The 27,788-nt window shown below is 42.1% G+C and overlaps 1 protein-coding gene across 2 annotated transcripts in view; it reads left to right on the forward strand.

The window, feature by feature from the left end:
• FGR (FGR proto-oncogene, Src family tyrosine kinase) overlaps nucleotides 1–27,788 on the forward strand; it is a 114,914-nt gene that overhangs the window by 72,024 nt on the left and 15,102 nt on the right. For both annotated transcript variants that reach the window (XM_075853432.1, XM_075853433.1), the window contains exons 2-8: nucleotides 3,064–3,110; nucleotides 4,859–5,069; nucleotides 6,338–6,434; nucleotides 8,290–8,388; nucleotides 9,943–10,046; nucleotides 12,795–12,944; nucleotides 25,561–25,716. In XM_075853432.1, coding sequence (XP_075709547.1) covers nucleotides 4,862–5,069; nucleotides 6,338–6,434; nucleotides 8,290–8,388; nucleotides 9,943–10,046; nucleotides 12,795–12,944; nucleotides 25,561–25,716 — 814 coding nt within the window. In that variant the 5' untranslated portion in view covers nucleotides 3,064–3,110; nucleotides 4,859–4,861. The remainder of the gene's footprint in view (nucleotides 1–3,063; nucleotides 3,111–4,858; nucleotides 5,070–6,337; nucleotides 6,435–8,289; nucleotides 8,389–9,942; nucleotides 10,047–12,794; nucleotides 12,945–25,560; nucleotides 25,717–27,788) is intronic.

A 27,788-nucleotide genomic window follows, 5' to 3' on the forward strand; every position in this document is an offset into this window, starting at 1 on the left:
CTATGGCTCAGATTTTAAGGACTCTAACCGCTGGCCGTAAAAACACAGCCAGCGGTCGGGAACCAGTTAAGGGTCTATTCACACATTGCAGTCATATTGCGTTTGAGCAAAAAACACTATATGACTGCATTGTGTGAATATATCTTTAGAAGATGCTAATAAATAGAAGGATATGATTCAACTGCAGGAGTTGAGAGTGAGGCCCCATTCACACAACAGTAAAAACGCCCGTAATTACGGGCCCATAGACTTCTATTGGCGACGGGTACCTTCCCGTTTGCGTACGAGAAGGTGCCCGGGCCATTGAAAAATATAGAACATGTCCTATTTCAAGCCTTAAAGAGGCTCTGTCACCAGATTATAAATGCCATATCTCCTACATAATCTGATCGGCGCTGTAATGTAGATAACAGCAGTGGTTTTTATTTTGAAAAACGATATTTTTGTTAGCAAGTTCTGAGCAATTTTACATTTATGCTAACTAGTTTCTTAATAGACAACTGGGCGTGTTTTACTTTTACCAACTGGGCGTTGTACAGAGGAGTGTATGACGCTGACCAATCAATGACCAATCAGCGTCATACACTTCTCATTGTTCCAGCCCAGCTTCTTTCACTGCACAATCACACTGTAACAATGGGCTGGAACAATGAGAAGTGTATGACGCTGATTGGCCACTTCTGATTGATCAGCGTCATACACTTCTCTATACAACGCCCAGTTGGTAAATAGTAAAAACACGCCCAGTTGTCTATTAAGAAACTAATTAGCATAAATCTAAACTAGCTCAGAACTTGCTAAAAAATGATCGTTTTTCAAAATAAAAACCACTGTTGTTATCTACATTACAGCGCCAATCAGATTATATAGGAGATAGGGCACTTGTAATCTGGTGACAGAACCTCTTTAATTACGGCACGGGCAGGCCCATAGAAGTTTATGGGGCTCCCGTAATTACGGGTGGCTACGTGTGTGCACCCGTAATTACGGGAGCGTTGCTAGGCGACATCAGGGGATTTAAATTTTTGAATAAAGAGAAGCAGAGAAAATGGCATCTGAGCAATCATGTGACCCTTTCAGGGGGTTTGGACATGATTGTGACATAATTTCCAACCCCCCTTTTTTTACGGGTCCGTAAATACGGGTGGAATACGGATGACAACGGACCCATATTTACGGGGAACAGGTCCATAAATACGGGTTAAAAATGTGTGACAAATGACCCGTATTTACGGGAGGGAAAAAATACGGTCGTGTACATGGGGCCTGAGTAAGAGCATAGTAGTAGATAATGTACAGTAGAAATGAAGGTGTATTATTTATATAGAGTTTTCATGTATAGGGATAATGAAAAGCACAAAACATACAAATGATATAATAGATAAGGAATAAGTATCCCTCATTTCTCCCATAAATGAGTGCAGGAGAAGGGGCTTTCTGGTTTTATGTAAATAAAGTTTTTTAATTGTATGATGAAGACTTTCTAATTTATGTTGCGTCTGAATTCCTCACTATTTTCAAGTTCTGTTTGCTTTCAGTAAGGCCAGATTCACATGAGCGTGTTAGGTCCGTGATATACGGTCCACATATTGGCCGCATTTCCCGGACCGAACACAGTGCAGGGAGCTGGACTCCTAGTATCATAGTTGTCTATGACACTAGGTGTCCCTGACTCTCCGCGGAACTACTGTCCCCTACTGAAAACATGATTACAGTACGAGACAGATTTCCCGCAGCGTGGCAGGGACTCCTAGCGTCATAGATAACTATGATGCTAGAAGCCCGGCTCCCTGCACTGTGTTCGGTCCGGGAAATACTGCCGGCATACGGTCCGTATATCACGGACCGAACACGCTCGTGTGAATCTTAAATGTGAGTGTTTACATTCAGAGGCTGAAAAGCCGTACTTAGGCTAGATTCAGACGAACGTGTCCTCTTTGCGCGCGTAAAAATACGCAGCATTTTTCTTGCATGGCAGTTCCGTGTGGCATCCATGTACAGTGTGCATCTGTACATGGATGCCACATGTATGTATGTCATGTGTTTTTTACATCTGCAAAGAAAATCTGATGGAAGTGTGTTTTTTTCCTCATTTATTTAGCAACTGGTGTGTGAATCACGGACAGCACACGGATGACGTCCGTGTGCTGTCCGTTGTTTTCACAGACCCATTTACTTCAATGGGCTGCATGGTGTGCAAAAACGCACAACAATAGGACCTGCTGTAACTTTCACTCAGCAGATACACGCTGCGTGAAGAACAACGCATGTCTGAATAGCCCCATTGAATTACATAGGTCCATGTAACGGCCGTTGTTTTAACATTTGTAACAGACGTAAAATACACTCGTGTGAAACAGGCCTTACCCTGTACACCCACAATCCGCTGTTTGAAGGGGCCCCTTCATTGTGCTCTGCACAGCTCTATACTTTTAATAGCAGCTTTGCCTGTTATTACAGCTCATTCCCATACACTTGAATAGGATGAAGCTGTAGTGAGATGTAATACCAGGCACAACCACTACTAAAAGTACAATGCTGTGCCTGGTAAACAATGAAGGGGATACGGCTTCTTCAAACAGCTGATCTGCATGAGTGGCAAGAGTCGGACCACCATCACTTTTAAAAAAAAAAAGAAAATTCTTTTAACTGCATATGCAGTTTAATAATTAATGCATAAAATCCATTTAGGTGACATGCTCATTCCATATGTGCTCATGAAGTGATCTCCACCCTCAGTGAATCAGGAAATGATTGACAACCTGAATGTTAACAGGAAGGAAGAGGTCAAGCTTTCTCAAATGTGAATAGTGTTAGTTGTCTATTTTAAGAGAAATCTTCCACCTGATGCACAGACGTTATCGCAGAGACAAATACAAGCCTTAACACGGAACAGAAGCGAGCGCAATGTAACGAAAATCCCACTAAGTAAATGAAAGGAAAAAGACTTAATGTCTGAGGAATCATGACTTAAGTGTGTTATATAGAGCGAAAAACTTGAATGTCTTCCAATATGAGAAGCCTGAAAGAATATTGACCCATCACGGTCTCTCTCTCTTACAGACTATTCCCATCAGGTGATGTCTCTCTTCTGACGTCTGTTTTCATCAGTAAGTATAACATCCTCAATGGTTGAGTTACATTGTGTTATATTGAAAATGGGAGTAAGGCTGGGTTCACACGAGCATGTTACGTCTGTAATGGACGGAACGTATTTCAGCCGCAACTCCCGGACCGAACACACTGCAGGGAGCCGGGCTCCTAGCATCATAGTTATGTACGACGCTAGGAGTCCCTGCCTCGCTGCAGGACAACTGTCCTGTACTGTAATCATGTTTTCAGTACGGGACAGTAGTTCCACGGAGAGGCAGGGACTCCTAGCGTCGTACATAACTATGATGCTAGGAGCCCGGCTCCCTGCAGTGTGTTCGGTCCGGGAATTGCAGCCAAAATACGTTCCGTCCTTTACGGACGTAACATGGTCGTGTGAACCCAGCCTAATATTGGATAATGTGGCTTTTCCAGTAAGTGGTTAAAATTTATTTTTGTGAGTCATGGGTGGTACAATAAGGTTCACACTGGTATCCTTTGCAGCACATTTTTATTTTTTTAAGTTTGAACTACTAATTAAAAACTTATTAGAAAGTTGGATATTAGTGCACAAATTTCTCCATTTGTGGGATACTGTTCTATTTACAGGAACCAAAGATGCAATATTGGCTCTGTCCACTGGGGTTTCTGCACCAGCTTTTTGTGTTGTTTTTTTTTCTTTCTTTAATTAAAAAATTCATCAATAGATCCTATGGGAATCAAAATAATGACATCAGGTGTAGAAAAAAATCTACAAGACTCTATTCCTCCAACAAAAAAAAAATGTGATGTTTCGACTCTAGCAGGGGTCTTTCTCAAACATGATCGGCAGATATATAATCTTAGGCAAGCATATAGCCCATTCCTGCACTTTCCTTTTAAGTTGGTGAAGGGATGGGCAAAAATTAATTATCTGTCAAAAAGGCCCGCACAACACATGCTAAAATCTGCGTGGATTTTTTTCCGCAGCGAGCGAGATTTTGACCAGCCCATTCACATGAATCGTGGTACACTATCTGGCCACACAGCTTGTTGGACATCCCTTTCCAAAACCATGGGTGGTAATATGGAGGAGCTCCCTTTTGTGTCTTCTGGGAAGGCTTTCCAAAAGATTCTAGAGTGTATCCGTAGGAATTTATGCCCATTCAGCCGAAAAAAAACACTTGTGATGTCAGACACTGATGTTGGACGAGAGGGCCTGCCTCACAATCGCCGTTTTAAATCACTCAAAATGTGTTAGATGGGGTTTCTGTGCACTCAATATCCTCCACACAACTTGTCAAACCATGTCTTTATGGACTTCGCTTTGTGCACAGGGGCACAGTCATGCTGGAACAGGAAAGATCCTTCCCCAAACTGTCGCCACAATGCTGGAAGCAACTGTGTATTACACATGGCGATTATGGCAATTGTGGTATTATTATGTGTTAACATACAGGGGCACAGTAAATCAAACGTTTACATGTTATTTCATGCGTCTGCAATGTTTGGATTTATTGCAATCCAAAATCACATCTGCAGAAACTGTATGTAGACGTGCCAATTCATGCACCCCAATAGTCTAATATCAGTGGCAATAACATGCAATATCACGCTGCGATCTACCATGATCACACAGTGTGATAATCGCCATGTGTAATATCGCCGTAGAGCCCAGGCTTAAGTTTGCAATATTTTTTGGTGCAATTATGTATCTCTACGCTTTCACCTGTCTGAACCTGCCCTCTATAGGGCCCTCCAGGAACATTGCTGACTGTCGTCTCCGCAGGTAATGGGCTGTGCACAGTGCAAAAAGACAAAAGAAGAAAAAGCAAGGGATGTAAGTGCGGAGAACTTTGTCAGTCAACGTTATTTCCCGGATCCTACAACAAAATTCAACCACCAAGACATTGGCATTTCTGCCAGCAAGTCAGTATGTATGATCGGAGGACCTTTCTTGGGTGGAGGACCGAGAGGCATGGGTGTCACAGGATCTTCAGGTAAGGTGAAAAGAGTCCACTTTAGCTAAAAGTATTGTGCAAGGAACGTTTAACAGCACAGGGAATAAGGAGACTCATGTCGTGGATATGCTTCAACCGTCTAATAGGTGGTTACCCCCTTTTCGGAGAACATGGTTTCCGTGACCCCTGTTATGCAGTAGAAGCCGGGAAGCAGCGGCAGCAAAGGGGAGAACTGTGTGCCTCTATCTCGTAGGCTGGGTTCACACAACCTATTTTCAGGCGTAAACGAGGCGTATTATGCCTCGTTTTACGTCTGAAAATAGGGCTACAATACGTCGGCAAACATCTGCCCATTCATTTGAATGGGTTTGCCGACGTACTGTGCCAACGATCTGTCATTTACGCGTCGTCGTTTGACAGCTGTCAAACGACGACACGTAAATTGACTGCCTCGGCAAAGAAGTGCAGGACACTTCTTTGCAACGTAATTTGAGCCGTTCTTCATTGAAGTCAATGAAGAGCAGCTCAAGATTTACGAGCGTCACAGACGCCTCGCAAAATGCGAGGAGGAGCTTTTACGTCTGAAACGACGCAGCTGTTTTCTCCTGAAAACAGTCTGTCTTTTAAGACGTAAAAGACAGTTCTCGTGTGCACATACCCTTACTGTCTATGGGACTTACGGAAACAGCTTAATGCACATTCTATGTTGTCAAAATACCCTCTTAGGGTATGTTCACACGGCTTATTTACGGACGTAAGTCGGGCGTTTTCCGCCTAGATTTACGTCCGAAAATGCGTCTCGATCGCGTCGGCAAACATCTGCCCATTCATTTGAATGGGTCTTATGATGTTCTGTTCCGACGGTCATTTTTTTTTCCGCCCCGCTGTCAAAAGGCGGGGCGTAAATAGACGCCCGCGTCAAAGAAGTGCCTGACACTTTTTCAGACGTTAAATGGAGCCGTTTTCCATTGACTCCATGGAAAAACATCTCCATTTACGTCCGTAATTGACGCAGCGAAAAAGCGCCTCAACATGCCATTACGCCTGAAATTACGGAGAACAGCCCCGTAATTTCAGCCGTAACGGACGCTGCCGTGTGAACATACCCTTACCATCATGGTAAATGAAACAGCTAACAATATAGAAAAAGCTCAACTGACCAATATTTTGACTCCTAAATTGTGAGGGTGCCATTGGTGGTGTTGCTATTCTGAAATTTTGCAATGTCTTTGCTTTACTTCCTCTGGAACTGATGTCATTTCAGTCTTTATGCCACAAAGTAGTTTATCTTCTCACCCTTTTCTTAGGAATCACAATCTTTGTTGCCCTGTATGATTATGAAGCTCGGACAGAAGATGACCTGACTTTTGTGAAAGGGGATAGATTCCACATCATAAACAATTCGTATGTAAACCGAAAACATCTAACATAACAATAAAATAATCTGTGCATGCGTTTTGTACAAAAAAATATTGGACCATTTGTCACATCAGGAGACGACACAAATCTGGTTGTCTGAACACTGCTGTAGCCCTCACAGGGATGGGCTGAATTCTTAAAAGAAAACTTCCCATCTGAGCTACATTTCACAACAAATATCTGCATACAAAGTTGAGTAACTTTGTAAAAATTTTCCATTACTTATAATGATTTTTAGCTTTACATAATTCACATTCACACCAGTGAAAGTAAATATTTTGCTGGTTTCTACTTGAAATTTACATGCAGCTGTGAGCTGTGTGGGAATCTGTCAGAAAATGTTTGATTCTTGTGCATCTAAATTAGCGCTAAAAAACGGTATAAACTGACCCTAAGGCCGGGTTCCCACGTAAAAATCACGCAGCGTGTCCGACCTGGAACCCTGCGGAAAGCAGCGGTAAAAAACGCTCATACTTACGTAGGCTGTCTTTATGGCAACGCGTCCCACCCGTGCAGTTCGGTCCAGACTCCCTGGATGAGGCTGCAGGCCATGGGATCACTGCAGCCTGTGACTGGCTGCAAGGGTGGTCACATGGGATGTAATGTCATTCCAGGAGGCCGGCATTCACACTGAGTTTTTTGCAGGAGGAGAATTCTGCCTCAAAATTCAGTTTGGAATTTTGAGGCAGATTTTGCCGCGATTTTCGAGGCGTTTTTCGCTCACGCCCATTGAGTGTCATGGGCAAAAACGACGCAAAATACGCTTTCTCTGCCTCCCATTTATGTCAATGGGAAGTCAGAGGCGTAAACGCCCGAAGATAGGGCATGATGCTTTTTACCGCGAGCGGTAAAAAAAACGCGTCCGCCTCCCATTGAAATCAATGGGAGGCATTTTTGGCTGTTTTCCGCATCAAAAAACGTGTAAAAAAAACTCTGTGTGAACAGGGCCTAAAAGTCATCCCAAAAGGCCGGACTGGACAAAGAAACACAGACTTCTGGATCAGTATGTTGTTTTTTTCCGTAGTTGCAATTTTTGTGGCGTAATCGCTGCTAATACGCCGCAAAAGTCGCAACACTTGGCTTTCTTTTGCAGGTTTTGCACCCCCATTTTTGAATTCAATGGGGAAAACCCACAACTGAAAATCAACCAACACGCCACATAAATTGACATGCTGCGGAATTAAATTCGGTGCTGCAGGTCAATATACTAACGTTTACGCTGCGGTTTTTTTCCCACAGCGTGGGCATGAGATTTTCTAAATCTCATCCACTTTGTTGCTACTGTAAATGCTGCATAATTTCTGCACAGAATTCCACTGCGGAAATTCCACAGTGTTTGCGCTACGTGAATTTTCTTTATTCATTTTTTTCTGTTTAGGTTCTGTTCCTAGTTTTGGATTAAAACAAAATGCAAAATCTGCACTGTGTGAATAAGGCCTAACAGTTTAGCGCTAACTATGTAACTGTCAGCTGAGCTCCCACAATGCACTGTTCTCTGGTAACAGAAATCCAACCGAATTATGTATTAAGAGTTCTGTCTGAATGGATAATAAAACGTATAGTTAAAAAGCAATATAAAATAAGCACAGTAAAGTATTTAACATTTTATGTAGATCTAATGTTATAAATATGTTGTGTAAATGTGGTGAATCTGCAAAATATTTGTACATTTTGTGCAAAAACATTTGGTCTGAGGGGCAAGACCTTTACACCAGGTACAGTCTGTATTTTATGCTTTCCATTTATTTGTGCAAATTAACAGATGATACATATTTTGTAATGTTGTGACTGCTATGCCACCCTGACCCATTTGAAGGTCTGTCTCTTTCTGTTTCTACAGTGAAGGTGACTGGTGGGAGGCCCGATCACTGCGTTGTGGAGAAACAGGATTTATCCCAAGTAATTATGTGGCCCCCATAGATTCAATGCAAGCAGAAGAGTGAGTACAGTAGTTCATGCTGCAAGGACACACATTAACAAAGACCTTTATAAAATCGCAACTCCAAGGCTAATGGCAAACAAGTCGAGAGTATTTCTTTGGAAATTTGATGCCGTTCTATGATGACAAACCGGATTAGTAGTGTGTGAATGAATGTAATGTTGGCATTGAGTGTTCATGTTGGTGAGATTGTAATGCGGGGCTTATGTACCATAATGGCAGCACCTGCAATTTTTGTCTGGCCTTTGATGGGTGCTCAGTTAAGGATTGCTCATAATATTGAACACTCCACATATCCATATAGACTGCAATATTAATATAGTAAACAAACTATTCCTACCTGCTTATTGCCAGAAGCCAGGGAAAGAGGGATCAAACAAAGGAGAAGAAAAACCTGCACCGCACATCCACATTTACAGTATATACATTTATCTGTTGCGGCACAGCAAAATTTATAAACATGAACATTGGGTTCTTAGTAAACATTTTGATTAAACTGTATAATCCCAACTTGCCACTTCACGGCGACCTCTTTTAACTGGGTCTCTACTCTATTAAGTGCAGTACCTCATGGCAGCTGCTGCTGCCACGGCTGCAGCCCAATGGCCCCGCTGCACGCATGATCTCAGGCTAAGCTACCTGGGCTCTGTGCCATGTGCCCCCTCTGGCACAGCACCAGATACCACCGCACAGCACCACAACCATGTGAACAGATGAAAAAAGCTCACAAGTGGTCTCAGTGGACAAACTGAGAGCAAATAGGTAGAAATCCTATGCAGTCTACTCCATGGTACTAGTTACCTTCCCTTTAGCACTCCCGCAACTTTTTCTATTGACCACCGGCAATAGAGTTTTGCCAAAAGCCGGATTGTGGCCGAAACTTTAACATATTTTCTCTATTACATTGCCTGATCCGAAAATGTAATATTTTCTTTGCATATTGGCCAGAGGAGTGCTTGAGTTTTATCTTATTAATATTGACGGGAATGGAGCGCTACCTATAGCACCCAGACCATTTACAGAGTGCCACAGATTTGATCTATACTGCTATTTAAAAACACCTGGGCCAAATAGGTGTAGTACTGGTGCCAAGGAAAAAACAAAAAATAGGAAGGAAACGCACGTATGTGTATGTGTGTGTGTATATATATATATATATATATACATGTCCAGGGATGGAGGTTGTGGGGGCCTAAAATGGCAAGAGTAGAACCCAATTTTTTTCTATGGGGCCCCTCTTATGTATGTATGCCCCAACTGTAATCATGTAATAATATGGAAATTCTACAAGACCCAAAAAGCTTCATAAAACTATGTTCTGATGTTTCTGTGCTTATGTTTCATGAAGGATACAATCTGCATAGTGGCACCAGAGGCGGACATACCATATGTACACCCTCTGCGGCCGCACAGGGATCCAACAGGCCTGCTAATTTAAATACATAATAGTGCCCCCTATTGTACATTAGATTAGTGCATGATATTCTTTATAACATTTCCATGTTTATATGGAGTATAATAGATTTCAATATTTTCATATCATCATTCCCGCAGGTGGTATTTTGGTAAACTTGGCAGAAAGGATGCAGAGAGGCTACTGCTAACTGAAGGAAATATTCAAGGAAGTTTCTTGATCAGAGAAAGTGAAACTACAAAGGGTGAGAGTTGGGCTTACATTTACATGGAATGAATAGAATCATGCTTTAGGTGGATTTAGGAGACATACAAACATCTAAATCTGCCACCAATAACCTATGTAGTGTAAAAAAAAAAAATGCAAGGTTGCCCCTCATCACAACATTTTACACTCATGACCGTCCTGTAGGACACCAATTATGAAAGCTCTTAGAAAAGTATAATTTTTTTTAATTTTACTTATACCACATGATGTACCATTTTAAGGGTATCCGTTGCGGATTCCGCTGCAAATTTCCGTCTCCCATTTGTTTCAATGGGGGTCGGACGCTTCCGTTTCTCGCTAGCTGATTTTTTTCAGCTACCTGGGAAAAAGAAGCGTTCTGCTCAATCTTCAGGTGGATTCCGCCCGAACCTCCTATTGAAGGCAATGAGAGGGAGGAATCTTCCTGCCAAAGGCAGGAATAGTTCCACGGCGGATTTTGCGGCGGGACCCGCCACGCAAAATCCGCCATGTGAACAGGGCCTATTTGTGACCTTTTAAAAATCTTTCCTTCCATGGGTTCACCTTATCTGTCTCATAAGACTGGACGGCCATAGGGGTATACAACCTGTACGTCAGACATGGTGTATCACATATCACACTTGAAGGGAGCACTGGCTTTGGTGGTCTGGGCACTTGGATCTTTCACCTCCGATCCCACACTTTAAACCCGAAGCTATAGAAAGTCAACTGCAACCGATGCAACTTAGTTTATTGATTGAAAAGCATTATTTAGGCAACTTTGTGGCAGTTTAGCAATGTATGATTATATTACTTGGGCACTATATGGTAAGCCATAAGGGTGCATCAATAGAAGGTGCCACACAGGGCAATTATCAATCCTATGCCCTACACATGACGGTGTGCACAAGACACAAATACTTAATATAAGGGCGGATTTACACGAACGTTATATACGTCCGTGCAACGTGCGTGATTTTCACGCGCCTCGCACGGGCCTATATTAGTCTATGGGGCAGTGCAGACTGTCAGTGATTTTTGCGCAGCGTGAGTCCGCTGCGTAAAACTCACCACAGGTCCTATATTTCTGTGTTTTTCGCACATCACGCACCCATTGAAGTCAATGGGTGCGTGAAAATCACGCGCACCACACGGAAGCACTTCCATAGGACGCGCGTGATTCGCGCAACAGCAGTCAAAAGTATGCTTGAAAACAGAAAAGCACCACGCGCTTTTCTGTTTACAAACATCCAAACGGAGTGTCATAATGATGGCGGCAGCGCGAAAATCACGCAGCCGCACATCCTATGTGATCACACACACGGAGCTGTTAAGTGCCTTTTGCGCACACAAAACGCCACTTTTTTTGCGTGCGCAAAAACGCACACGCTCGTGTAAATCCCCCCTAAGGCTGACTTTTTTTTCATTAATATGGGTTATAAGTTAAAGTGTAGCTAAACGTTCGGCAAACTTCTGACATGTCATAGTGACATGTCAGAAGTTTGGATTGGTGGGGGTCCGAGCACTGAGACCCCCACCAATCGCTAGAACAAAGCAGCTGAAGTGCTCGTGTGAGCGCTCAGCTGCTTCGTGTCTGTTCGGCTTTTTCCGTAAATAAATGTATCAGTGTACGGACTCAATAGAAAGTCTATGAGCACGTACACCGATACATCGGCTTTCCGGAAGAAGCCGAACAGAAACGAAGCAGCTGAACGCTCAGCTGCTTCGTTATAGCGGTTGGTGGGGGGGGGGGGGGTCTCTGTGCTCGGACCCCCACCAATCCAAACTTCTGACATGTCACTATGACATGTCAGAAGTTTGTCGAACGTTTAGCTACACTTTAAGTAATTGGGAGAGGAGAACTGAATAGAAGAAATCTCTCTCTGTTTTCTAGCTATAAAAAGAGTAGTGGGGTTTCAGAGGGCATTAGATGAGGCATAGTGTTTTTCTATAACGTTTGTACCAATTTTTGTAAAAAAAATTAAAATACATAAAAACATAAGTGTGACAAAGTTCCTGTTTGAGAAAACATTTATCATAGATATTACAACCACAAGCTTCGGCAGTGTAAAAACCATAATGTAAAGTCCTGTTTACAAATAGCAATGATAGTTATGACTCAAACCATGTAAATGCACAAAATAAAAATGTAATAGTCTTGTTAATCTTGGAAACAATTCATTGTCCATAAATAAAAATGATCGTTACTGTTTATTGAACTGTCACATGCAAATGGTCATCCTCTAAGTATATGCCCCAGATGTAAACATTTTTTTTATAAACAGTTGTAATGAAAGGTGTAGTCGACTCCGATTTTCAATTCAGTTGAGCCTACAGTATACAGTATAAAGAACACTCTTTTGGCCTGCATACATACATACATACATACATACATCTGTCTAATGATAGCCTATGGGTAGATTAGATGTATACATTGGAAGAATTTTCTGCCCTATACGCCAAATGTAATACCTAAACATTGTGCAACATTGATTTCCAGTGTAAAAAAAAACAAGATTTGCCTAGATCTTATTTTTGATAGGACATAAAAATGGAACCTGCTACACTTTTCTGTCCTGTCACAAAACAGGATGTAGATGGATCTTATTTTTTTGTATCATGGATGTCAATGGCAACAGGATGCAGCAGCATAAGCGACCTGTTGCATCCATTTTTTATTTTTTTTTCTAGAGAGATGCCCTAACCTGAAAAACACATTTTCTTTCATTTCCCTTACTGTTCATATTCTCTCCTGGTCTTTATATAGGTGCTTTCTCACTCTCCATTCGTGACTGGGAAAATACAAAAGGAGATCATGTCAAACATTATAAGATCCGCAAGATTGACAATGGAGGATATTACATCACAACACGGGTCCAGTTTGCCAGTGTGCAGGAGCTGATACAACATTACAGAGGTATGAAAAGCTGCTAACATAAGGCAACGTAAATGGAAACCTCTTCTGCATTTGAGCCATATTGATATGCAATGATAAATACCTTTGTGTCAAAAAAGACAAAAGTATAATAGGTATGATACCTTTATTGGCTAACCATAAAAGTTCTATATGCGGCTTTCAGAGCACAGAGACCCCTTCTTCAGGCTGTTTATAAATGAATGACTTCGAAAAAAGCACAACATTTAGATGTTACACAAAGACAATTAGTACATGAGGTGATACATCATTAAGATAAGCCGGGGCAATAAAACTGAGGTTATAGGGGTGATGACTTAGGAGTTAAGGCATCTGGAGTCAGTCTGATGGGGGACGTGACGTGTGTCCATGTAGTGGCTCATAAATTCAGGTGTTAGATTGAGGCCTTGTGTCAATGACTGGAATTTTATAATCATCTTGAATACCCAAATTTTTCTCTCTCTGTTTTTAAAATGACCCTTTAGTATTAGGACTTTTAAATCTGCCAAACTGTGATCAGGTCCAGAGAAGTGTTTTCCCACGGGTGATCCACCTCCTGTTTTATTGTATGTCTGTGAAGATTCATCCTGATTTGTAGTTTTTGTATTGTTTCTCCAATGTAGATTCCTTTATTGATGCACCTTGTACACAGGATCATGTACACTACATTGGAGGATGTACAGGAGAACGTGCCAGTGATTTTATAGTCCTGCTGCGTGTTTGGTATCTGGATGGTGTTTGATGACAAGATGTTGGTACAGGTCTTGCATTTTCTACTGTTGTGCAAGGAAAAGTGCCAGTCTCTGATGGTGGTGAGAGGGCACTTCTGACCAGGAGATGCCTTAGGTTTGGTGGCTGTTTGTATGCAAGAAGAGGTAAATCCGGGAATATTGTCTTTGTTGAATACTGGTTGGAGATCAGCAGCAATTCCTCAAGATGTTCATTTGGGGGTTGTATATGACCACTAGGGGAACCCTGCTGTTGTCTTCCTTCCTTTTGTACTCCAGAAGATTGCTCCTTGGAGTTCTTGTTGCTCTGTAGATCTGATCATCTATAATCCTTGGATGGTATCCCAGTTGTAAGAATCAGTGATAGCAGGTGTTGTTTTGTGTCTTCACTGTCTGAACAGATCCGTATGTATCGCAGAGCCTGGCTGTAGATGATGGATTTCCTTATGTGTCTCGGATGGAAGCTGTTCCATCTCAGATATGCTGGACGGCCTGTAGGTTTATGGTAGATAATTGTTTGTATGGTGTTGTTTCTCATGTATATGGTCATGTCCAGGAAATTTATTTGAGATGTAGAGTAGTTGAGAGTGAGTTTGATGGTAGGATGGAACTTGTTGAAGTTTTTATGGAAAGAAAGCAGTTCATGTTCAGAGGCTGTCCAGATTATCAACAGGTCATCAATATACCGGAAAGCCGTATTGATACTAAGGGGAAAGTTCTAGCTATAGCGTCTTCAATATTTAACATAGCAAATCAACCATTTTAATAGGTTATGTGTAATTTGTTTTTGTGCCTTGTCCGGTAAGATGTGGAAGATGCCATGCCCATGTATAATGCTACCTTCATTTATTGCAGTGCAATATGCATTGATCCAACTTGTGGCATTTGGGGTGTTGGTGACTGTGTTTCTACCCCCCAAAATATGCATAGTCAATGTACAAATGGATAGAAATAAAGCAGTATTACCGAGAAACAATGGTAAATTTCTAAATGCTAACAGATGAGCAATATGCATGTCGATAGTGGAATATCTTAGTGCAGCCACGTGATATTGCTACTGGTAACATTCACTTTTGAATTCAATGTTACAGCCACCTAGAATGGTTGTTTAAGATTGTAAAAATGTTAATGAAACAACAGCCATAAAAAAATGGCACGTTAACTTTATTTTGCAGGTCAATACGATTACGGCGTATACCAAATGTATATAGTTTTTTTATGTTTTAGTACTTTTACAAGGAAGAATATAATTGTCACAAATACAATTCGTGTTTTGTCGCCATATTCTGAGAACCATAACTTTTTATTTCTGTCGCTTGAGCAGTATGAGGGCTTATTTTTTGCGGGACGAGCTGTATTTTCTATCAGTACTATTTTGAGGTACATGAGACTTTTGATCACTTTCTATTAAATTTTTTGTGGGAGATGAAGTGAGTAAAGAACAGCTATTCTGGCGTTTTTAATTTTTTATATTTTACGGCATTCACCATGTGGGTTAAATAATGTTATATTGTAATAGTTGGGACTTTTACAGACGCGGTGATACCAACTTTGATTATTTTTTTCATTTTTTCTAAACTACAAACTATATTAAACTTTTTTTTTTTTACACATTTTCTTAGTCTTCTTAGGTGACTTGAACCAGCGATTGTTAGATCGCTGGTACAATACACTGCAGTACTAATGTATTGGAGTATATTGTCATTTTTACAGGGTTCTGTTAAGCCCTGTCGGAGGCTCCACGTGATTGCCTCGCAGGGGGGGATAAGCTGCCGGAGCGGGGCACACCCTCTTTCTAATGCCTTAGATGCTGCGGTCAGGATTGACAGTGGACCCAGGAACAGCAGCGTATGGATGTGCTATTACGTTGTGGTGCGGGAAGGGGTTAAAGGCAGGGAAGCTAGCAGCCTGTTGCCTAACTACAGTAAATTAATATATAGGAAGCCAACACAACAGTAAGCCATATTTCTGGAACAGGGGGCTCCAGGGAAAAAAACCAAAAAAGTTTTACAGCGCTTTTCAGGTCAGTTAACCAGTTCAACTTATATGACCTTGTGACAGGTCCTCTTTAAAGAAGCACTTCCGCAATTTTTTTTATCTTTTCCCCTTTTGTAATGGAGGTACATTGGGTAAATAGTTGTGCAGTTAAAAATGTTATCAATGTTTTGGTTCTTCCATTGCACCACGTGACCGCACTATGGTTTTCCGAATCATACAGCCTCTTCTGTGTTGACCGGAAGTCAGTCTCTCTATGCAAGCCTATAAAACTCAGATTAGCTCTCATAGGCTTGAATAGAGAGACTGACGGTGTGTGGTGAGAGTGCGTTGATGTGGTGCAACAGACTGGAACGGAGGCTGATAAATCAGGAATAAAGTGATCAGGATTTTTAAATGTACAGCTATTTAGCAGATATCCATTACAAACAGAGAAAAAGATAAAAAATGTTGTGCTTCTTTAAAGCTGAGATCCCTTAATTGCATAAATAATGCTTTGGAATCTTAGTATCACCTCTGGCATGGCCTGATGGGCTTATACCTATGGCACACCTGGGTACTTTTGTTCTGCCTTGACTGCCACGGTAACCCATTGGGACGCAATTGTGTGGGAAGAGGAGTGATGGGCTGATAGAGGGAAACAACTCCCTCTATTAAACTCTGTTAAACTGCCAGGATCGGAGTTAACTCCGATCATGGCAGTTGCGGCTAGAGCACGTCTGTGTGTTACAGCCATGCTCCTGCAGCAATCTCATAGGTACACTAGGTATGACCAACACAATCCCATTGACGTATATATCTGTCAATGTGCGGGATCAGGCACCCGCCAGAGATGGATATATTCATCACCGGTCATTAAGGGTTTAAATTTGATAATAGTACAAATATTTTACCATGCTTACTTATGCAACGCATATCACACAGGATGATAATGCCATCATGTGGAAGTAATTGGTATCGCAGCTTGATTGGATAATTCTTTTACTTTTGGCCAGCAGGACACTTCGTACTAACAGTACTAGGGATAATTCAAACTTCTCAAAATTAAGACCGACTAAAGTAGGACACCAGCTGAACCCTTCTTATCAGTCTCCTACAGCAAAAGCCACAGGTCTCCCAAATACAGAGCCAGGCACAAACCTCACCATCACACACCATACAAAGTGCCAGTCACATGACCCCCATATGCAGTACAGCCACATGCCTGTTGCAAGTGTCAGTCATCAACCCCAATACAAAGATCAAAAGTGAGACTACGGAGCAGCTGTATCTCAAAAAGTAAAAATAATTTTTAATAAAAACTAATTTGAAAGTTGCACAAAAGACACTTACATTTTTATTAAAAAAACAATTTGCTTTCAAAGCTTTACATACTCACCGACCTTAGGCTCTGGTGTTCTCCTGCTTTTGTCAGAAGGAGGCAGCATCATGGAGCAGCACTGATTCAGAAGTGACATAAATATTGTATTTTCCTGAATCCCAATGGGACTCTGGCTCACAGAACCTTTCAAAAGTCTTCAGGACGGGAAAGGGAACTTCCAGGACAGTGGTAGGTATTGAGCTGAAATTTGGCATAGTCCTGCTGATTCCGGGAAACTTGCGGGCACGGGGATATGATCCCAGCCCTCATCTCAAACTATGCTCAGGAGGAAGCACTTTGGCAGAATATATGATGATCTGTCATCCGTCCCAAACCTGTCAGTAAATTGGGTACTTCTTTAATACATATTACTGTACTGGCCTTCCTTGCACTGCATTGAACTTTTGTTTCCTCTTCTTTTTAGTGACAGGGAAGGGCTGATTTGGTCTTTTAACTCGTATCCACATGACAACAGCATGTTGCTTAAATACTGGCTTGTGCAATAATGTACAATGCTTTCGCCCCTGAAATTCTAAAGCTAAACCATTATGAGAAAACAGGTATAAATGAACACAGGCTTTCGAAATGATCCTGGAACATTCATTTAAATGTCACAACTGTCTGGTCCGCTGCAAGTGGCCAACACATCTGACATATGAGCCATTTTAGTGCTCCTGATTGTCAGAGAAGGCTCAGGAATAATAATTAACTTAGACTCGCAGCTTTTGGCCAATAACCATTATATGGTCCTGATTGGCTAAAGAGTTTTCTGATGATGTCACAGTAGTGTTTGTTTTTCTTCCTAGAAAAAGTTTTGTTGTGGTTTTCTTTATTATGTCATAATAGTTTTTACTTATTGACTGTTTTATTGTGATGATGTCGCAATAGCGTTTGTTTTAGGCTTTTCTCCATTATAATAATGTCATAATAGTTTTCGTGTTTATTTTTAGGATGTGTTGTATTATGAAGGTGTCACACTAGTCTGTGTACGCTTTTATCGGTTGTGTTCTTCTGTGATTTATGTCACAATAGTCTTTATATTCATTCCTTGGCTGTGTTATTTTGTTAAGATTCTACAATATTCTCTATATTTGTCACGGCGCGGGGTGTGGACCCACTGGGCCGTACCGCGTAGCGGGGTAACAGCTGGCCAACAAGGTACAAAACGTATATAGTTCAGAACGGGTACCTGAGGCAATGTAGACAGAAGCGGGAACACGACTTGACTTTCACAGCAGGTGACACCGCAGATGCAGCGGGAAGACACGACTTGACTTTCACTTGTAGATACGATAGCACAGGATACAGGGTACAGGCAGCTGGAACGGGTAACACTGGGAACTGGAAAACACTGGGAGACCATTTGCAAGACAAACTTAGGTATACAACAACGCTCAGGCAAGGAACCAGTGGGCAGAGCCCCTAATTATAGTCCAGCAGCCATTTGGGCTGATAATTGATGGGTGACAGCTGGACGCGTACTGGCCCTTTAAGGCCGTGCACGCGCGGGCCTGAGCGCCCTGCGGGAATCAGTCCAAGGACCCGGAAGACAGTGCCGGTGTCTCCCTGTAGGGAGCTGACGCAGTGAAGAGGGATTTCCATGGATCGTCAAGAGGTAAGTCTGAACGACGACCCCCGGCCATAGACGTTACAATATTCACTTTATTTTTTTGTTCTACTGTGATGTCACAAAACTGTATATCTTTATTATTTGGCTGTATTCTGTTGTACTGTTTATCTTTATTTCTCGTCTTTGTTCTATCGTGGCAACATCACAATAGTGTTTTTCTTCATTCCTAGGCAGAGTTCTATTGTTATTATGTGACAATAATGTTTGTATTTATTACTTAGGCTGGGTTCACACGACCATCTTACGTCCGTAATGTACGGAACGTATTTCGGCCGGAAGACCCGGACCGAACACAGTGCAGGGAGCCGGGCTCCTAGCATCATAGTTATGTACGATGCTAGGAGTCACTGCCTCGCTGCAGGAAAACTGTCCCGTACTGTAATCATGTTTTCAGTACGGGACAGTAGTTCCACGCAGAGGCAGGGACTCCTAGCGTCGTACATAACTATGATGCTAGGAGCCCGGCCCCCTGCAGTGTGTTCGGTCCGGGTCTTCCGGCCGAAATACGTTCCGTACATTACGGACGTAACATGGTCGTGTGAACCCAGCCTTAGGCTTCGTTCACATCTGCGCTAGGGTCCTGTTCTGACGTTCCGTCTGAGCTTTCCGTCTGAACTGGACCCTGACTGACACAAATGGAAACCAAAGGTTTCTGTTTCCATCACCATTGATTTCAATGGTGACGGATCCGGTGCCAATGGTTTCCATTTGTCTAAGTTATGCAAGGGTTCTGTAGTTTTTCCGGAATCAATACCATAGTCGACTACGCTATTGATTCCGGTAAAACAACGTTAGGCCTCATGCACACTTCCATCACCGTTTTATCGGTCGTTTTTGACGGATCCGTGTGTCCGTTTTTGTTTCCGTGAGCACTCCGTTTCAGTTCCGTGTTTCCGTTTTACATGGACGTTTTGCTTCCGTTTTTCCGTTTAAAAAACGGATGTGAACTTCATTTGAACTTGTCACATGTCCCAGGAAACACCCATAGAAAGCTTCCAAGAAGTTTTTGGTGCTGTTTTCTGCAGCTTTCAGAGCATAGAGAACAGTTTGAGATTACTCTGCTTGGCTTACTTTGGTTTTTTGGATTGAAAATATGAGCCTATCTTCAGGAATGAATGTGTACTGTAGTCTGTGAGTCTGTGAACTTTGGCTCACCCAGCCGTTGCTATGGCAACGGATCCGTCAAAAACGGACGGCAAACGGAAGCCTTCCGTGTGCCATCCGTTTTTTTCACTGACCCATTGACTTCTATGGGCCACACGGTCACTGAATCACTGAGCAAAGTAGGACTTGCTCTACTTTGCACGGAACGGAACAACGGATCCGTTTAAATAACTGAAGTGTGCATGGGCCCATTTGAAATGAATGGGTTCAGGGTGCTATCAGTGACAAAAACTGATAGCACCCTGAAGGAAAAAACTGAAGTGGGCATGAGGCCTAACCCTTGCATAACTGAGACAAATGGAAACCATTGGGACCGGATCCGTCACTATTAAAATAAATAATGTCAGTCAGGGTCCCGTTCTGACGGAAAGCTCAGACGGAACGTCGGAATGGGACCCTGGCGCATATGTGAATGAAGCCTTAGCTGTCTTTATACCTAGACAGAGTTTATATTGATTATGTCAACCTGACTCCCATCTCCTTGCTCCAGCAATGCCTCCTGCTGGCAGCCAAAGCCCTGCTATCCTCGCTGCATCTCTCTTGATGACATCGGTATTGGCAGCCTTTTTAATGAGGACTTTGGTCTAACCACCTTGACTGCTGATTAAGATACATCCTTTGTATGGCTCCTTGTTCCTGACTACTATTCTGACTTTGACCCTAATCTTGGCCTTGTTACTGGAATATGCTTCTGTATTGCTCCTTGGATTTGTCACCTAGTGACTGTTGTCCTATTCGTGGTTTTCGTTCCGTCCTCTGACTATATATCCGTCTCTGACTGATTCCCTAGTGATGTTCCTTTGCTTTGTTCCTGACGATGTTATACTACTTCAGTGCCCCTGCTGTCAATCGGTGACTGCTCTGGGTTTGTGACCTGGGAATCTGACCAGGAAAGTCTATACCTCCTTGTGAGGGATAAGCTTGAAGGACAGGGAGATTCCTAAGACGCACCCTAATCTAGCCAGTGCCATAACATTTGCAGCTTAGGGGATCCACATCTCTGATGAGAGACTTACCGTAACACATTTGTAGTTTATTTTATTGTGATGAAGTCAGAATAGGGGTTCTATTGTGATGATGTGACACTGGTGTGTGTCTTTACTTCTAAGCAGAGTTCTGTTAGGTTAGCACAATAGTGTTTGTATCCATAGGCTGTGTTCCATTGTGATAATAGAACACGAGCCTCTACATGCATTTATAGGTTTTATTTTTATTGTGACGATGTCACAATAGTCTGACTTTATTCCTAGGTCTTGCTTTATTGTGATAATGTCACAATAGTCTCTCTATATTAATTCATAGGTTGTCTTCAATTGTGATCAGTAGACCGTAGTCTATGTATACATTTATAAGTTTTGTTGTAATGATGACACAATACTCTTTGTCCTTATGCCTAGGTCATATTTCATTGTGATTATGTAAAAATAGTTGCTGTATTTATTTATAAATTGTGTCCTATTGTGATGATGTCAGAATATTTGTCTTTATTCCTGGGCTGTGCTCCATTGTTATGATGTCACAACAGTCTCTATATTGATTTATAGGCTGTTTTCAAATGTGATGTCAAAATAGTCTCTGTTATCATTTATAGATTTTGTTATATTGCGATGTCCGAATAGTATTTGTCTTTATTCTTGGTCTGTGCTCCATTTATGATGTCCCAATAGTGTTTGTATGGATTTATAGGTTGTTTTTTTATTTTGAAAATGTCACGCTAGTCTCAGTATTAATTTACATGTTGTGTTCTATTGTGATAATATCACAATAGTGTTTATCCTTATTCCATGGCTGTGTTCCATTGTGATAATGGCACACTAGCTTCTACATGCATTTGTAGGTTGGGTTTTTATTCTGATGATGTCACAATAGTCTCTATATTGGTTGTGTTCTTTTGTGATAATAGCACAATACCCTTTTTCCTTATGTCTAGGCTGTATTTTATTGCGATGCTGTCAAAATAGTCCCTATTTTCATCTATAGCTTGTGTTCTATTGTGATTAAGTCAAAATAGTATTAGTCTTTATTCGCAGGGTGTGCTCCATTGTAATGAATAGTCTCTGTATAGTTGTTGTTTCCTAAACAAAGTTTTGTTGTGGTGATTTATCATTAGTTTTTGTCTTTATTCCTTTGCAGTGTTCCATTTAGATTATTTTACATTAGCCTCCGTATGCATTTATAGTTTGTGTATATTTGTTATGATATTACAAAGTCTCTGTATTAATTTATAAGTGGTAATCTATTGTGATTATGCCACACTAGTGTTTTTTCCTTTATTCCTAGGCTGTGTTCTAATGTGATTATTCCATACTACTGTTTGTATTTATTCATTGGATGCAGTGGCGTAACTACTGCCGTAGCGGCTGCTACGGGGCCCGCGGCATGAGGGGGCCCGTGTCGCCCGCCGGCACGGGCCCCCACCATGGCCGGAGGCTCCGCTAGCAGCCGCTATGGCTGCTACACCGCGACGCCACTGAACACTACGGCAGAGCAAGGAGGTATCTCCCCGCTCTGCCATTAAACAAAAGACATGTATCCCCTATCCACAGGATAGGGGATACATGTGTGATCGCTGGCATTATAGGGAGAACGGGGGACTGAAAGTCCCCTGAAGTTCTCCATCACAAACCTCGGACTTCCGGGGTCTGTGTCGGCAGCTCCGTAGAAATGAATGGAGCGCCGGTCGTGCTTGTGCGCATGTGTGAACAGCGCTCCTTTCATTTTTATTGAGCTGCACAGATGCCGGAAGTCAGAGGTTAGTCATGGAGAACTTCAGGGGACTTTCGGTCCCCCGTTCTCCCTATCGCTGCCAGCGATCACACATGTATCCCCTATCCTGTGGATAGGGGATACATGTCTTTTGTAGGACACACTGTAGGTCGAATTTTCTTGGGAGGGGGGACGCTGTATGGCGTTCCCTACAGGGGGGACGCTGTATGGCGTTCCCTACAGGGGGGGCTGTTTGCTGTCCCTACAGGGGGGGCTGTATGGCGTTCTCTACAGGAGGGGGCTGTATGGCGTTAGCACCATACAGCCCCCTCTGTAGATAACGCCATACAGCCCCCCCGCCCCTGTAGATAACGCCATACAGCCCCCTCTGTAGATATCTACAAAGGGGGCTGTATGGCGTTATCTACAGGGGGGGGGGCTGTAAAACAGGCACTATCTACAAGGAGGGGGGGTTGTGTGACACCCAGGGGAGGGGGGGTCCCAGTCAAAAGTTTGCTATGGGGCCCAGTCTTTCCTAGTTACGCCCCTGCTTGGATGTATTCTATTCTGATGATGTCACAATAGTAATTGTACATTTTCCTAGCCCGAGATCTATTGTGATGATGTAAGAATGGTGTTTGTCTTTATTCCTATGCTGTGCTCTATTGTGATTATGTCTTAATAGTGTGTATTAATTTACAGGTTGTGTTCTATAGTGATGATGCCAGGAAGCAGGTTCAGCGTTCAGTGGCTGAACCAATCTGGAAGGATGATGTTATTAAGCAAGAGTAGTCAAGTAGCAGTCCAGGTTTGGTACACAGACAGGCGGCAACATTAGCATAAGGCAGAGATAAGATCAGAAGCAATCTGTAACTTCTATGGCCATGGTCCGTTGTTCGGTCATTAACCTCGACGACCGTGGCCATGGACATCTTACCTCGCTGCAGCGTCATCCTCCTGTGAGGCGCCGGCACTCACTTCCGGACCTCGAGTGTCTCCGGCGGGCGCGTGCACAGCCTTAAAGGGCCAGTGCGCGCATTTTTGCAGGAAGTCTGCAATCTAGCTCAGGATGCCCTGGACTATAAAAAGGGCTCTGTCCTCTTGCTCTTTGCCAAAGCGTTGTTTGTTACCCATTGTTTCTCGTGCTTATGGTCTCCCAGTGTCTTCCAGTTTCCCAGTGTACCTTGCTCCTGTATCCTGTATCCTATTTCCGTGCTACCTAATTCTAGTGCCGTGCTGTGCTATTGCCGTGCTGTGCTACAGTCTACGCTTGATCTGCTACGCCTCAACTGACGACTTCCCGCCGCCTGGTCCTGGACGTGCCTGCCTCGCTACAGCCTACGATTGCCTCAGGTATCCTCGCTGAACTAATTGAACTCTGTACTTACCTGTTTGGCCAGCTGCCATCCCGCTACGCGGTACGGCCCAGTGGGTCCACACCCTGCATCGTGACATAATCAAAGTTCGATACACAGATAAGCAGCAACAGTTTGTAGCATAAGGCAGAGATGTGGTCAGAAGCAATCCAAGTTTGGCATAAAGATAAGCAGCAACAGTTTGCAGCATAAGGCATCAAGTAGCAATAAACTAGACTAAAGGCAGGAAATTTAATAATCTGGCAAGCAGGATGTTCAAGGGCAAGGTTTATATAGGAGGTCAGAGAATGTGGCTAGACAGACTTGGAACAGGATTTCTTACTAGCAGAACCTGGTGAACACTGGACACTGACTCAAGAAAAGGAGCTGTTCAGCATCCCAGATAGCTCAGCGAGCAGTGCTGCTACCTGGAAGTTCTGGAACAGAGTTTCTTAGACCAAATACTGACAACATTTTGTTTCCTTATTCCTTAACTTTGTATCATTGTTCTAAAGCGATGATGCCACAATAGTGTGTTATTCATTTATATGTTGGGTTCTAGTATGATTATGTCATCACAATAGCGTTTGTATTTTTTTTACTAGGAAAGTACTATTGTGATGATATCACAACAGAGATTGTATTCATTCCTCCAAGTTTAAAATGTCATGATGTCACAAGAGTATCTGTATTAATTTATACGTTGTGTTCTGTTTTTATGTTGTCACAATAGTGTTTGTCTTTATTCCTTGTATGTGCTCCATTATGATGGCCTTTGTATGTTTGTCTGTATGTATTCATAAGTTGTTTTCTTTTGTGATAATGTCGCAATAGTGTTTATCTTTTCCTAGGCATGTTCAATTGTCATGGTGTCACAATAGTCTTTATCCTTTTACCTAATATATGTTTCATTGTGATGATGTTACAAAAGTCTCTGTACTCCTTTAAAGGCTGTGTCCTATTATGGCGATTTTACAAAATACTGTAATTCTTTTTATCCCCATAATATAATGTCTTCATTCCTAGGCTTTGCTCCATCATGATGATGTCACAATAGTGTTTGTCTTGATTCATTGGCTGTGCTGCATTTTGATGTCACAATAGTCTTTGTATGCATTTATAGGTTGTATTCTATTGTTATGTTGTAACAATAGTGTTTGTCTTTTTCTTGGTTGTGTTTTACTGTGATGTCACAATGGTATATGCATATACTATTTGACTGTTTTATTGTAATGATGTCACAATAATATCTATATTCATTTACAGATTGTTTTCTATTGTGTTGATGTCACAATAGTGTTTGTATCTATGTATAGGCTGTGGTTGATTGTGATTAGGTCACAATAGTCTCTGTATTTATTATATTTTAAAAATCTTTCTTTTTATAATTTACACCAAATAAAACTTATAAAGAAAAACAAATTGCTATGAAAAACAGCCATGTAGCAAAAATTAATTTGGCAACCCAACAAATAAAAAAGGTAGGGCTGATAAATCACCACATGCTGAAAAATCGCTAAACATTGTGTATGGTCATTTAGGACCAAAACATTGTAATTGTTAATTGGTTCAAAAGGTTAGCATATACTCTTGACAGATCCGCTTCAGCATGTCTGCTATAAGACTTTACTATATAATTCTGTAAAATCTGTTTTTTTATATATTTTTTTTATCTCTGCAGAATTCAATGATGGTCTGTGCCAACTGTTAGCAAGGTCTTGTGTCAACCTAAAACCTCAAACAATGGGACTTTCAAAAGATGCCTGGGAAATAGCAAGAGAGTCCATCACTCTAGATAAAAAACTGGGGCAGGGCTGCTTTGGAGATGTTTGGAAAGGTATGACTGTCATGGGGTTCGTTAAGTTAATACACAATCAACAGAGCTAGTGACGACAGGGTAACTCCAACACTATATATTGAAGGTCTAAATTCAGATCTCCCACCCTCCCAAGACAAGCCCTTATATACCCCTCAGGGGGGGAGGAACATCTTGGCAGTTTCTAGTCACCATCATTATAATGACTTTAGTTTGTATCTCTACTGTCTGTAAGTGAGTTGTGGTCCTTTGTACTATTATGTGTATTGCCACAGCCGGGATGAGGACACAGTGGGGGGAGATAATTGGATCTTCTTGGTTTGCTGGTCTGCACTCTAGCTGAGTGATGGTGGTGCCTACTGATGGCCCCCTGTGGGGACTGGACAATGAGAACACATTATGTCTCGTGGACTGTACCTCTGACTCGTCTGATTGTCCATAGGCTGGAGACCCGACCTGTGGTACCTGATTACAGAGTCATTCCTCTCTGCTGAGGACTCACAATAAGGGTATGTTCACACGGCCAAATTTCAGACGTATACGAGGCGTATTATGCCTCGTTTTACGTCTGAAAATACAGCTCCAATACGTCGGCAAACATCTGCCCATTCATTTGAATGGGTTTGCCGACGTACTGTGCAGACGACCTGTTATTTACGCGTCGTCGTTTGACAGCTGTCAAACGACGACGCGTAAAAATACAGCCTCGTCAAAAGAAGTGCAGGACACTTCTTTGGACGTTTTTGGCGCTGTTTTCTCATAGACTCCAATGAAAACAGCTCCAAAAACGGACGTAAAAAACGCCGCGAAAAACGCCGCGAAAAATGCGAGTTGGTAAAAAAACGTCTGAAAAGCAGGGTCTGTTTTCCCTTGAAAACAGCTCTGGATTTTCAGACGTTTTGGTTGACTACGTGTGAACATACCCTAAACCACACATAATACACCATCACAATGACTATAATTGTTGTTTCCATAATCAGGAAGTCATCCCTGCACTCTTTGTAGTTATCATCCACCACTACCTGCATGTGAATTGGTAAATTAAAAGATGACTATTCAGGGGTGAACCTAGCCCCTCTGCTGCCTGAGGCGAACTATGAAAAGGCGCCCCCCCCCCCCCCCCAATCTATCCGAGTTTTTTCTTCATTATTAGCTTTACACATCAAACACGCAATATATACATTTTTTAAATCGGAAACCATTTGATGTTTATTTGTTAAAGTGCTTTTTGAAGTATAGTAAAGATTTTAAAGAATTATTTTTACTACCAATCAGTGCAGTGCAAATAGTACGGTCTGCACTGCACGGCTCCATATCTTTCCTCCGCAGCCAGTCTCATTTACGGCGTCAGCCAGTCTCATTTACGGCGTAACTCTCTGCAATTGCATTCAAACCAGTCCAGGACGGATCCTGCTTAGAGCTGTTTTGAAGCGGCATGTACTGGGCAGGTTCCTTTGCTCTACCTGCTGTATTGTAGTAGTCTGCTTGTGCTGGCTTGATGCCAGTTGTGAATTAATATGATCTTAGGCCCTGGGCTGTACACAAGTTATGGGCCCACATCCTACACGTAAGTATCACCTACATGTCAAAGTACATCACATGCCACTCTGCAGACTGTCTCTTAACCTGATCATCTGCTGCCACACTCCCACTTCCCCACAGCCCACACCACAGTAATTGACATAGATTGTAAGACCAACATTACCAATAATACCCAATACTGTTACTGAATAATACCTCCACACCATAACCACATAGTGGATTAATAATACTTCCACACCATGGCTGCATATTACCACCACATAGTGTCTGAATAATACCACAATACTGTTACTGAATAATACCTCCACTCCATGAGAACATATTACTACCACATAGTGACTGAATAATACCACCACACCATAACCACATCGTGACTGAATAATACCCCCATACTGTTACTGAATAATACCTCCACACCATAACCACATAGTCGCTTAATAATACTTCCACACCATGACTGCATATTACCACCACATAGTGGATGAATAATACCACCATACTGTTACTGAATAATACCTCCACTTCATGAGAACATATTACTACCACATAGT

The sequence above is a fragment of the Rhinoderma darwinii genome, chromosome 2 (genome assembly GCF_050947455.1).
Source record: "Rhinoderma darwinii isolate aRhiDar2 chromosome 2, aRhiDar2.hap1, whole genome shotgun sequence".
Classification (NCBI taxonomy): domain Eukaryota; kingdom Metazoa; phylum Chordata; class Amphibia; order Anura; family Rhinodermatidae; genus Rhinoderma; species Rhinoderma darwinii.